Source organism: Cryptomeria japonica, chromosome 2 (genome assembly GCF_030272615.1).
Source record: "Cryptomeria japonica chromosome 2, Sugi_1.0, whole genome shotgun sequence".
Lineage (NCBI taxonomy): Eukaryota > Viridiplantae > Streptophyta > Pinopsida > Cupressales > Cupressaceae > Cryptomeria > Cryptomeria japonica.
Genome location: NC_081406.1, coordinates 260,076,567 through 260,090,900, shown reverse-complemented (window position 1 = coordinate 260,090,900; position 14,334 = coordinate 260,076,567). Strand labels below are relative to the sequence as shown.

General features: G+C 36.4%; 1 protein-coding gene across 1 annotated transcript; it reads right to left on the bottom strand.

Moving 5' to 3' along the window:
• Window positions 1-10,760: 10,760 nt before the first annotated feature.
• Window positions 10,761-11,783, bottom strand: LOC131859916 (G-type lectin S-receptor-like serine/threonine-protein kinase At2g19130). Its single transcript, XM_059214194.1, has one exon. It carries the CDS (start codon window positions 11,781-11,783, stop codon window positions 10,761-10,763), a length of 1,023 nt encoding a protein of 340 aa, XP_059070177.1.
• Between the last annotated feature and the right edge of the window lie 2,551 nt (window positions 11,784-14,334).

The window sequence follows — 14,334 nt, the reverse complement described above, 5'->3', positions numbered from 1 at the left end:
TATGACATAATATGACCTTTGATGTCATAATAGGACCTATGATGACATAATATGACCTATTATGTCATCATAGGTCCTATTATGTCATAGTCAGTCCTATTATGACATAATACCCTTCAATAGGTCCTACTAAGGGGTATAATATAATAATACATCCTCTTAAGGGGTCTTATGACATAATAGGACCTACTATGACATGACATGTCCTCTTAAGGGGTCTTATGACATTATAGGACCTATTATGACATAATATGTCTTACTAAGGGGTCTAAGTCACAATAGTTCCTATTAAGAGGTATAATGTCATAATAGGTCCTTTTGAGGGGTCTTATGACATAATAGGACCTATTATGACGTAATAGGTCGTATTATGTCATAATAGGACCTATTATGACACAATATGACCTATTATGACACATTAGGACCTATTATGTACCAATAGGACTTATTATGACATAATAGGTTGTATTATGACATTATAGGTCCTATTATGTCACAATTTATAAGATCTTCTAAAATCTAGAATCTGTATATTATAACTCCTAGAGATCTGAAACCATTCTCAATACATAAAATATAAATTAAAGTATAAGAAAGGAAAAAGACAAAGGGAAATATGACTTAAACTTAAATTTAATATTTCATGTATATATAATTTGTTTGTTTTTTTAAAAAAATTTTTTAAAAAAAAAAAAAAAAATTTTTTAAAAAATTTGTTTTGTTGTGAAACGGGATCCTATTTCAAAACAAAATCTTGTTTCAAAACGGGATCCTGTTTGCTAATCATTTTTTTAATTATTTTTAAAAACAAAACGGGATCTCGTTTCTAAAAATTTGAACTTTGGTTCGGTTGTAGCTTCCGTTTTAGCTTGGGAAATGGCTTGGAGAGTCGACCCTTAGGCTTGGACCTGGTTTGACCTGCAACTTGAAGGCCAAATCAATCTTCATATAAAACAATGACTTCCAAATAATATCTGAACACCAAATTTTCAGAATTTTTTTAAACAATAAAAACCCATTATAGTAGAAACTGTCTAGATTCTAAATATGTAATTTTTAAAAAAAATTGATCAATATTTTTATTTTTAAAATAATTACTAATGAAAGAGGTCTATAAACTCGAAATAACATTGTTTTTTTGTTTTTTAATAACTTTTTTGTTTCTAATTTTTTTGAAAAAAACATTATATGGCATCAAACTAGAGACAATTCTATACAGTTTGGAAAAAAATAAAAAAAAATGTTAAGTTTAGGTCAAATTATGCTTGCCGTACACAAGAATGTTTCAAAACAATGATTATGCCCAGTAAAAAATTAACAAAAAAAAAATATGCAGAAACAAATTACAAAAAAATATTCTCATCAAAGGTGAGTGAGTTATAGATCTTTTTCCAAAAAGATTTATAAAAAAAAAATCATTTAGGTCAAATTATGCTTGCCGTACACAGGCATGGTATGGTCCTGGAAAGTGACTTTTAAACTATAGGTTTTAGTAATGCCTATTCAAACTTCATTTTTAAGATCTGGGTATTAAAATAAATTACATATTTAGAAAGTAGACTTCGAGTACTACATTTTCTATTACTGAATTTTTTCAAGATTTATTCTTTAAGTGCCTCAAATATTTAGGTCAAACGGGATGAAATCAAAAAAAAAAAGGAAAAAACTTCCACTTTTTGGCCAAAAAGTGGACACAACTTCTTGCACATATATATATAATGAAGATGTTAGCTTGAGATTAATAACAAGAATTAGGAGGACAATTAAACTTACATAAGAATCGATGTGAAAGCACATTAAAAGGTACGCACAAAAATCATAATATCTGACTACAACATTACCTCATGGTAATTCAACCATTCAAGAATGCCACATAAAAAGTCAACCAAGGTCAAACCGGTTTTACAAAGCTAACTAGGGTAGGGGTACTACACTTCTACTATGCAAATTTGTCTTACAATGTGATCACATAACATATCATTGAAGACATTTCAGATTTGTATCAGACAAAGGTTAACTCGTATTTGTTTTATGCAAGCAACACTTAGGTCATCTTGGTTCAATTATACCTCGACACTTGTGTCATCTTGCAATATCAAAATCCATGTAAGTTATACTTAGGTCATTATGGTTTAATTATACCATGATGCTTGTATCAACTTTCAACAAATCAAGGTCCGATGATGAAAACAAAGGAAGCACTGGCACTTTGATCAAAACAGATGGAAACATTTGGGAACAAGAATGCATTAGTATCATTTCATTATCATTATCATCTTAATCTTGCATTAGATTGCATATCACTTTAATCTGGCATTAATATCATTATCATTATCATCTTAATCTTGCATTAGGTTGCATATCATTTTAATTTTGCATTAGTATAATTATCATTGTCATCTTAATCTTGCATTAGATTGCATATCATTTTAATCTTGCATTACTATCATTTATCATCTTAATCTTGCATTAGGTTGCACATTATTATCATTTTAATCATGCATGCAAGTGCATTCTCACTATCATTATCATTACCATATCATATTAAGATCGCATTAGGTTGCATATCATTATCATTATCATCACCATATCATTTTAAAATCTTACATTTCACATCATACATCTCATTTTTAAGATACATTTCATGTTTCAAATTATTATCGCATTTTACATCATTATCATAATATTTGGCATTCTAGATCGCATTATCCAAAGCACATAAGCACACAAAACCATGTTAGAAACATTTACACAATCATAAGCATCTACAATCATTTGTAATCCAATCATCATAGGCATATAACCTTCCAAACATATAGTATCCATTAGACATACGTTGCCATCATCATAGAAGCATGTAATCATAAAAATAAAAAATGCACACATCACATCATTTGCATCATCATCCAAGCAAAATTCATATAGATCAAAATCATATAATATAGCTCATCAAAATTCAAATAGCTGCATCCATAATGATAATAAGCATATCTACTATCATATCATCATGCATATGTGTGACCACATGCTAATCCAAAGGAAAATCAATGATACAAGTTAGAGCCAATCATCAGCAAAACAATAAAATGTACAAAGTCCCTGGATATCATATCAATAACAATGTCCATCAAATCAAGCAACATTAGTATCAAGGAAATAAATGAACATCAATAATCAATGAGATCACCCGAGCATCATATTAGAACATCAATGAGTATCATATTAATGGGATCAAAGTACAACAATGTATCATATTGAGAGGTCATCAAAATACAATGATGCGTGTATATATCAATAAAGTACATAAAAAATTATACAACATCCTTGATCATAGTTAAGGGGCAAGATCAACATGACCACCTCCAGAACCTATCGACCGAGAGCTTGAGCTACCTGCACCTATGTTGCTACTAGGTGCATCCCTCTTAGGTCCAATGACCCACTCACTGCCTCCACGTCTACGAGATCCACCCTGCTGAGAATTGGCTACATAGCTAGGAGCCTGTTGAGCTGTCAGCACTGTCACAAAGTACAAATCCCTGTAATACGTGGCCCACTCAGACTGATAGATGAGAGTTCAAATAGTCTCGCTTGTCACTCCTTGTGTGGTGACCTATCGTAGGGTCTACACTATCTCCTCTGCCTAACCCTGATGATCCCTCTTAGTATCGCACTCAGCTGTAAGCTGAGCAATTTGTGTCTACGCCACTTGCAAACCCTATTACGTTGTATCTCTCTAGGCCCAAGCAGTATCCCACTCTAATGACACCATGGTAACCTGTCTCTCCAGCTATGTCACCTGTGCCTAATCCTATGTGAGTTGACCCTGTAGTCTCTACAACAAGGCCTATAATCCACCTAGTTGTGCCTAATGCTAATGCAAAGGCACACTAATTTGTACCCCCTATGGTTGTGAAGGTTGTGGATCCTGACCACCAACCTGTCGAGGGGCAAGAGAGGGCATATCAATCCTCCTCCGTCAAGTAAGTGGTTGAACATCCTCCTCCTCCTCCTCCTCCTCCTCATCCACCACCATCCCTCCCAATCCAAAAAACCCTCCTCAGACTCGGTCTCCTCATCAAAAGAATCATCAATCTCCCCCTTAGATTCGTCATCACCTAACCTCTCCCTGAACTCCACCACGAGAATATCCTCGACTCACACTAGCCTTCCTCATCCCAACTGTCCCCTCTAACCACCTCCCCTATCCTCCACACATCTCCCACCACCCCTCCCATCTCCTCCCTCATCTCCTCCTCCACCCTCGCCACCACCTACTCCCCGGTCATGACCAATCACACTACCTATAACATCTCTCCAACCCCTCCTAACTCTCCCTTGTCCTTGCCTTCCACCTCGACGATCTCCACCTCAGCCCGGATCATCATCTTCATCATCGACCTCCTCAAGTATAGGAATAGGCTCTCCTGGTCCTGTAAGTCATGGGGACCCATGTGTCATAAAATATTGAGCATACTTAGCAATCATGCCCGCAGCACATACGTCCACCAACATGTTCCATACACAAAAGGGAAAGGAGTAGAACTCAACCCATGCTATGGAAAAATCCAATGTTGGTCCCCAATCTGTCCTCTCGTTATGTACCCTAGCATACATGATCATCCCATGCGGCATAGGCTGTACGCAACCAAACTGTCGATATACCTGAGGAAGAATGAACTGCTCTACAAAATAGGGGGTCCTACCCAACAAAAATTTGCTAAAAAAAATATGGCACCTCAAATCTATCCTTGGGCCAAGGCTCACACAGTCGATACAGCCTCCACACCACTGTATCCATATTATCTAAGGCCTGTCTCCAATAGTCCAACTTCCCAAGCATCGGCTAGGAAGCGACCTGGCTATACATCATCACATAGGGTGCTCTTGCTGGTTTGAATCTATCCCCAATTGGATGAGTCACTGCTATATGCTCCCATGCCCAAATCTATAGTAGGGTGCACCCAGAAGATAAATTGGCTGCATCATCATAGACAACCTGATGGAGCTCATGATATAAGTGAGTGAGCAGACATATAACCCAAGCATATCATGTGTGCAGTTGCACCATCTATCATAGAACTTGATCCCATTTAACCGTCAACCCATGAGACCTCCTATCAGGAATTAAGAAGCTACCGATCAAGCCTGCCAATACTAAAGGGAGTGGGGCATAACTATCTACCATGTCTTGCCAAGCCACTAAGTAACCTACAATATGTGGATTGCCTAATATCTCCTACAGAGCATCTGTCCCACCAACCTCCTCCACATCATACACAACTAGCTCTCTTGTAATTAGAATCTGAAGAATCCAATAGACATCCTCAGGTGTCAATGTAATCTCACTTGTCAGTAAATGAAAGGTGTTGTGCTCACTATGCCACCTCTTAGCCAACGCGTTGAGTAGAGCCCTATTCTTCCAGTAGGAAGGCATCTCTAGCAAGTGTATCAAACCACAAGCCTCTATAACTGCTAAATCATTGGTAGTCAAATGAACTCTCATAGACAAGGTCTTTGGGTATTTCTCCCAAAGCTAAAGAGAACCTCATTGGATCTATATCAACAAGAGGGTATTATATTAGTTTTATCTCTCCTAAGTAATCAAGCAATCAATATTCCAGCAACAGAGGAATCTATCAAGTGATGACAATCACGACATCATACAAGGACTATCCTATCAACCAATCAAGTATCATATCGAAACCCAACATCATATCGCAAACAAACCCACATCAAAATCAAGTTTCATATCAATCAAATATCATATTGAAGATCATTCAATCAATCAAAAAACATATTGAAATCAAGCAGGATAATGCAATTAAGACTCATATCGAAGATCAATCAATCTTTCAAGATTCATATCGAAACTGAGTATCGTATCAAACATAAGTTCCATATCAAAAACCAAGTTCCATATCAACAAGAGACCCATATAGAATTAGGACCCATATCAACAAGAGACCTATATCGAATCAAGACCCGTATCAAAAGTTGACTCATAATGACCAAGAACCATATTGAAATCAAACCCATATTGAATCAGGACCCATAACGACATTAACCCATATCAAAAATAGACCCATATGAAAAATTGACCCATATCGACAAGAGACCCATATTGACCTTGAGACATATTGACTTTGACTGACTTGATCCATACCAAAATTTGAACCATATCAAACTGACTCATATTGACGACTAACTCGTATTGACAACCAACTTGTACCATGTGACACACAAATCAACAAATCAACATCACATCGATGTAAACGACACAAACTGACACAATGATAGGCTATAAAACTTCATAATGAACCTAAAAATCAAAATTACACATGTTAAAAATATCTTAAAATTCAAAAAATGGCACGTTGTTTCATATGTGCTAAAACAATAATTAAATGTGCTACATCAAATACGCTATTTAATTAATCATATGTGCTAAAAAATTCATCATATGCATACAATAAACTTCATATGCGCTAAAATCCTAATCATATGTGCTACGACATTAATCATATGCATGAAAAGAAAATTCAAATGCATGAAAAGAAAAACCAAATGCGCTAAAACATTTAAAAAAATAAAAAATGGTGGAAAAACAAACCCTAGCGCTAAAAATTTGAAAAATCTACCAAAATCGACTAAAATCTAAGCTAAAAATTCACAAGAAGGGTTAGAAAATTGAACTTACCAGTGAACCGTACTCTGGTGGCCTCTGGAATCGCCGAACTCGCTCAAATCGATGAAGATGGTAAGGGGGTGTCATTTCTCCTCTCCACTCCAGAGCTCCAATTCTCAACTGAGAAGTGTGCAAATGAGGTGGAAATGGGCCCTTGGAGGCTTATATAGCCCATGCTGACGCAGGCGGCTACAATGCCTTGGTGGACATGTGGGGCATGTACACGCTATCCCCACATAGTCCTAACCCCATTTGTACATATCATTTTTAATAAAATCTATCGAGCAATAAATTTTAAAATTCTAAAAAATAAAAAAATTTAAAAATCCAAAAAAATAAAAAAATTTAAAAAATCCAAAAAATCTAAAAATTTATAAAAAACCAAAAAAAATCGAAAATCTAAAATTCAAAAATCATCATGCTTCACGTTGCTCTCTCACAGACTGCAATTTTTCTCAATTTATCGCCCGAGGGGGCATATCATCATTACCATATTGAATCTCCATATCAATCCCATATCAACTTCATACCAACCAATCAAATCACATCAGTGTATCATATCAAAATCAATTTTTTATATTTAGAGAATCATATCGACAATTTTGGCGACAACATCATATCGGAAAATTTTGATGACAAAATGAGAGTTTTTCTTTGAATCAACAAGTGGTCACATGATGACTCAAAGAGGGGCAAAATGTAGACATCTAAAAGTTGCATAATGGATTAAGTGAATTTTATTCATTTAATTATCCCTAATTCTTCTAATTAATTAAATTAAGATTTAATTAATATCCCTATTCTTCTAATTGACCTTTTAATCAAATTAAAGATTTTATTAAATCTCCTTCTTCTAGCCTAACCTATTAATTAAACTAAGGTTTGATTAAGTACCCTTAGCCATTTGATTGAATAAATCTTATTTATTTGATCAAAATCCCTTTTTTCCCTTTTGATTAAATTCACATTTAATTGAAAAATCCCTTTGCATTTAAATAAATAAAAATTTATTTGTAAATAACCCCACTTGCAAAATCCTATAAATGCAAGTTGCATGCCTTTTGGCTAAATTAAATCATTTTAATGTAACTAAAATTCCTATTTTCCCTCACCCACTTGCAAAACCCTACATCTTTCACTTACATCCTAATTTCTTCTAGAAACCCTCTAATCCACATTAATCATACCTAATTCATCTAATCCTATCTTATCCCTAAATTTAGAGGAGTAATTTCCCTAAAAATGGGGGAAAGTCTTCAAAATGTGTGGAAGACTCTACCTTCTTCAACAAGTTAACTTGTTGAGTCTTCTAAACATGTAAGGCTCTTACATAATCCACTAGTGGTTTTCCTCTTTGAGCAAGTTAGCCTCCAAAGCCTTCCCAAGATCATTTAATGCTCTTACAAGCCCACACCCCTTAGCCATGATGGTTGTCCCTTTAACCATTTTCCCATGTTACACAAGAGTTTACCTCTTGGGTAATAGCATGCCTCCTTGTGTAATGACATTATCTAATGACCTAACCTCTAGAGGTTATCCCTAATGCTTGCTTAGCATCTAATGATTTCTTAGCATCCTCTCAAGCCACATCTCAAGGTGACATTTGTCAACTTGGGATTGGATTGAATCCTTCTAATGGATTGATAACTTTCAATCCTAGCCCTTGTTGAGATTACTCAATCTCAACAATCCATTTCTCTATTTTGCCTATAAATAGAGTCCATTCCTTCTTCAGTTCATCTAATCCTCTTGTGCATCCAAATTATGGTCATTTTGCAGGTTAAGGAGTTCAACTTGTCATCTTCAAGCATCCAAGTCTTCAAGTATTAACATTATAGCACTTAGCATTTGCATCATGCTTTAGGCCATTTCGGTTAGCTTAATTTCATATCAATTACTTAGTTTTCATCTCCATCTAGATTATTTAGTTCATCTTAATCTTCAATTTGGAATTAACATAGCTTCATCTCATCTTCATCATCTTGATCATATCTAGTTTGCATCTTGCATCCTAAGTTTTCATCCATCATCTCACCATCCACTAGGATCTTAGTTGCATCCATTTTGATCGTAGAATCATCATTAAAATCTTGTTCTCTAAGTTGACATACAAGAGATCAAGTGCTCTTCCAAGTGAGGGCCACCTTGAATCTTGAGGATCTTTAGGGATAGAGGAGCATGGAACGATTTTGAGAGTTTTTGGTTCACTAACTTTCTTTGTGATCGCTAACTCTAACGCAATGTTTCATGTGTATGCTTGAGATGTTTTCCCCTCTTGCAGGCTAATACCACATTTATGGCATATAGCCACCACAAAAATAATGTTTCATATTTCTCCTTGAATAAGCCATAATAATTTGGCTTTCATACAACTTATTATGAATTATATTTAAAGTGATATCACTTTATATTTATGATTGTTATATATCAATAATATACTTTTAAAAATCATATATTTAGAACTAACAAATTAATCAATGTCACACATTCAAATAGGATAACAACACATGTACCTTGGGAAAACCTTCAAACAAAAAAACTTAGCTTTCAAATAAATTATGCTCTCATATTAAAAAAAAAATGTGCTTACAAATACAATGATATTTTTAACAATATTGACTATTCATTGCACCCTACTCTTACTAGAAATTTGTTAGCATTCCAATAACTTTTCAATCCCTCAAACCTAATAGCTTTCATTCTTATGATCAATCTAAAAGCATACAATTTTTTTTTTCATCAAACTTTATGTCTACTACTAGGATCATAGCACAATAACCTACTACAAAGTTTCAAGATCTCCCAAGTCATTACAAGTGTATTTCAAGCCAATATTCCAAGCACCCTTCTTATAACAAGGACTAATAAGATAACTTAATATATTAAGCTATTAATATTTAAAAGGTGTATTAATATGTCGTCTTCACATGAGCTATGAGAAATAATAGCATGGAAGTACATTATACCTCATATTTTTGTGACCTTGGGATCATAAAGATGTATGTCATTTGAAAAATTGAATGTTAAGAGGTAAAGGCATCTTGGAGGATAATTTGCATTCACATGAGATTTCATCAAATAAATAGACAATATTATCTATGCATTTATTTCTCAATTACCAAAATCTAGGAAGACGTGTGATTGTATTTTAGATGTAGTGGATAAATTATCTAAGTTTGTCTATTTTATTCTTAGAAATTGTTGAAGATCAATTTCTAGCTTTTCTTGTATGTTTGTGAAAGAAATTATCAAATTAGATTGAATGAAAGAGCTAATACTTTTAAATAAAATATTTCCATCATGGACTTAAACAGCCTTGACAACAATATTTGATTGATGGTTAAATAGTAAATCGTACCATCTAGAGACTAATGGTATGAAATAACAAATTTAATAGTGAAGGATATGTTTTGTATGTATGTTTTCAATCAAAAGCATAACTAAGAGAATATGTTTTGTATATATGTATGGTGATAAGTACATTTACCATATTTCTTTAAGAATAACTGCATTTTAATACATATATAATTATAAGCGTAGAACTTGATTTTACTAGACTAGTTTTAAAATTTGTGTATATTATTTTTTATAAGAATATGTAATCACTAGAAGAAATAATTTTTTATATTGATTTATTAGTCAAAATTGGTATCATTTTCAAACTTATTTTAGTATGAGTGAAGAAAAGAAAGATAAAATTATTAGAGAAAGACAATTAATGATTTTTTTTAAATTAAGAGAATCAATTTTATATAAGCTTTAATGTTATATTGATGTATATAAGCTACAACAAACATTATAACTCTATCCCCACTCTAAATGATATCATTGAAATTTCAAAATCAATATGATATCTCCCATTAACTTACCAATAAATCCACACCCTAATGATTTTAAATTGAGATTAGTTCCATTACTCATTTCTGCTAATAAATCTAGATAGATGCCATCAACATGGCTACTTTCTAGTTTTAGCTACCATGACCATGGCTACTTCCTAGTTTTAGCTACCATTACCATGACCACCCATTACCATATATATATATAGAAACTTTGTAGAAAATGACTAATCTTAAATTAGATCACTATCTTCCTCGCCTCCATGATGATCTCGAAGACTATCGAGAGACGTCTGAAACTGTGGTGCGTTGGTGTCAATTGTCCCTTGGAGTATTTGCACGACTTGAGCCATGGTTGGCCTAACATTCTCGTCTCCTTGAATGCACAATATGCTTGCCGTAACAGCCCTTCGCACCTCTTCACCATCTGCCTCTCCCGATATCCTCCCATCAACAATACCCATCAGGTTTCCGCTCTGGATTTGATCAGCGGCCCAGGGAGGGAAGTAATAGCAGTTGGAGTCGTGCGCATTCAGGTCCACATTCCTTCGGCCCGATATAATCTCCAGGAGTGTCATACCAAAGCTATATACATCCGCCTTGGGAGTGATGGGAAGACCGGAGATCCACTCTGGAGCCAAATAACCTCTCGTGCCTCTCGTTGTTGTCAGTACCCGGCTGAAATCTCTACCCACCAGCTTTGCCAGCCCAAAATCAGCTACTTTGGGACAAAACTGGGCGTCAAGGAGAATGTTTTCTGGCTTAATATCACAGTGAATGACGCGATCTGTGCATTCCTCGTGGAGATGAGCTAATCCTCGTGCAGTGCCCAATGCTATCTGAAATCTAGTTTTCCAATTCAATAACTTTCCTTCCACTTCTCCGTCTTTCCTGCGGATCAGGAAGGAGGCAAGAGAGCCGTTGGGCATGTACTCATAAACGAGTAGCCTTTGAGATCCCTCTGCACAAAATCCCCATAGCCTAACCAGATTCACATGCTGTATTTTACCAATGGTACTTATTTCTGCACGGAATTGCTTTTCTGCTTGAGCTAAACTCCCTAACTTTTTGACAGCGACTAGTGTGTTGTCTGGTAGAGTTCCTTTGACTACAGAGCCGAATGATCCACTTCCCAGCTTATGCCTGAAATTCTTCGTAGCAACCTGCAACTTTCGGAAGGTGAAAGTTCTGAGCGATGTGGGTACGTCATCCTCGATCTCGGTGGTCTTCTTAGCAATTCTCCCACGTTTCCACATAATAAACACGGCCAGAAAAAGAACAAGACCCGCGGCGAGCCCAGGAAGCAAAATTCAAAGGCCAGAGGATCTATTTCTTTGCTTGGATGTCGAATCTCGTAATTCAGAAGCAGCCAAGCGGAGATAGAACGACTGACCACCGGACGAATTGCGCACATTCATCAAATCGCCAAACCACAATTGACACAGAGGAGGAGAGGACGTAGTGAGCAAAAAGGTCATGCAAGAGCAGTTGTTGAGGCATGCAAGCTGGCATCCATGCAAGGTTTGCTCCTTGCTATATGGAACCGCTTCATCGTCGGCTAAATGCTTGTCCTTCACTTGCAAAAAACCATCGGTAGAATTTGTGACAGAGCATTGCAATGGACTTCGGCGAACGCAACCACTTGACCACCACTCCTGAGAATCCCAAGCACGTCTATTTTTGGGCCTGAACCCCTGCAAACATGTGCACGTATCACTGGTGTTGCCTGTTGCATAGGCAGAGGAACTGAACGTTGAATATCCATTGCATGCTGTATTAGCCCCACACACACCATAAACATTGCATTGATCCCTGGGTGCGAAATGGATTCTCCACAAACCATTTCGCATCATATAGTACCCCCATAATTCACCATTATTTTCCAAAATTCCATGTCCCATTGCCATACTAGGGGTTGTATACTTGCTGTACATTCTTGAGGGAGAAAGTGTTATGAACTCCATTTTAACACCAGACTCCGCCCTGGCAAATCCTGGCATATTAGCGAAATACTGTCCATTCCACTCTGCGGTAGACCAGTACGGAACAGTGTTGTGGGAGAGCAGCAAGAATTGAGTCTTTCCTGGTGAAGGATCCATTTGGAAAGAGAAAGGACCAGGTGCCGGATCAGCAGAACTCTTCCAAGAAGTGAGTTTCATTCCTTTCCACATCTTCATCCCTGGTAGCCATGTATCTACCGGATGTTGGAAACTTTCCCAAACGATTTCAGAAGAATTGCCGGCCCGTGCTCCTAACATAACCAAATTACCTGATTCCAACAGTGATGCCTGGGACGCCTTCAAGCTGTTGTCGGATGACCAAATTGATCGGCCTTGTAAATCAAACAGTCGAAGATAACCATCTCTAGATAAATTTAAAAGGCCGGGCATGTTTCTCACAGGATTTTCCCGGTTAGCCACCAAAACAATAGTCTTCTCCGATACTCTGGCATACCAGATGCCCACATACCAATTATTGGTACCGTTGGCATTGAAAAATCCAAATGCAAACGTGCCATTCTTTGAGACCACAGTCTGATTTCCGGCGAGGGCAGTCCCCACTGGAAGAGTGTCTCCCTTGTCGATTGTTAACGATTGGCATTTATTGATTCGAATTATGGATTCGGATGACAACACCAGAGTGAGAACCTGCGGTATTGTAAATTCTGTTTACAAGAATCAGAAATTATCGAATTGAAGCAAGCTAAAAAGTAATCTATTTCATTCAAATATCCAGCATATAGAAGTTCATGAGATTCCAAGGGTCACAGAGACCTCTTGAGAATCGAAGCCCAATAGTCACATTTGTTTATTACATAATAAAATCTAAAAACTACGAAATTTTCAAAAAACTATATGAAAATTTATCCTAACTTCAACTAGACATAACTTTCTACTCGGGACTCGAAACTACGAGCCGTTGATCTCGTTGGAAAGGTCTCCAAGAGATGTAGACCCATATTCGAAAAAGGATAGCTTTCAACTATCCGGTGGCAGGGGCTAAAAATGCCCTTAAGACCTTCAAAATTGCAAAATACTAACATATAGATAAACTAAACTAAAAAAATATATACAATTCAAAAATTCTTCTGATCATTACTTCCCCCTTGGAAAGCAATGGGCCCCCATTGCATCAACACTTTGAATGAGATGAGGAAAACGTTCTTGAAGCTGCTCTCTAGTAAACCACTTTCCTTGTTGAGCAATCTGCCCTGCTCGAACCACTTTGTACAAGTAAATATGTTGTTGTTTGAGTGTTTTCACCATGGTGTCCACAATCTGATCGCATTGGAATGGGGCAGCTGCATTTGGATTCAATTCTGTAGTGGAGATTGGTTCTACCACATCTGCAACATCTAATAGTGGAGGAAAATGTGGCTTCAAGAGTTCCACATTGAAGACTGGATGAAGACCCAAAAATGGAGGTAAATTAAGCTCAAAAACATTATCACCAACTTGCTTGATGATGGTGTATGGCCCATATTGCAGAGGACGAAGCTTCCTATTGGCACCCTGCAATCGTTCCTTTTGGATATGCAGCCATAGCTTGTCCCCGACTTGAAAATTATGAGGAGTACGATGTTCATCATGTCTCACCTTATACTTCTTATTGGTGTGTTCCAAAATTTCATGAACTTGTTGTTGTAAATGATGAATTCTATCGATGAACTGGGTTGCCTTATCTTCCTCCTTACCAACATGTGGAACCAGATCAGGTTGAATAATTGGTATGGTAACGTCCATGGGTGCAAGTGGCCGATAACCAAGACAAACCTCAAATGGGTTGTGGCCAGTTGAATTGTGAATT

What these genes read in the sequence shown, in the direction of transcription:
- LOC131859916 (XM_059214194.1), bottom strand. Translation starts at nt 11,783, where the DNA reads ATGTGGAAACGTGGGAGAATTGCTAAGAAGACCACCGAGATCGAGGAT.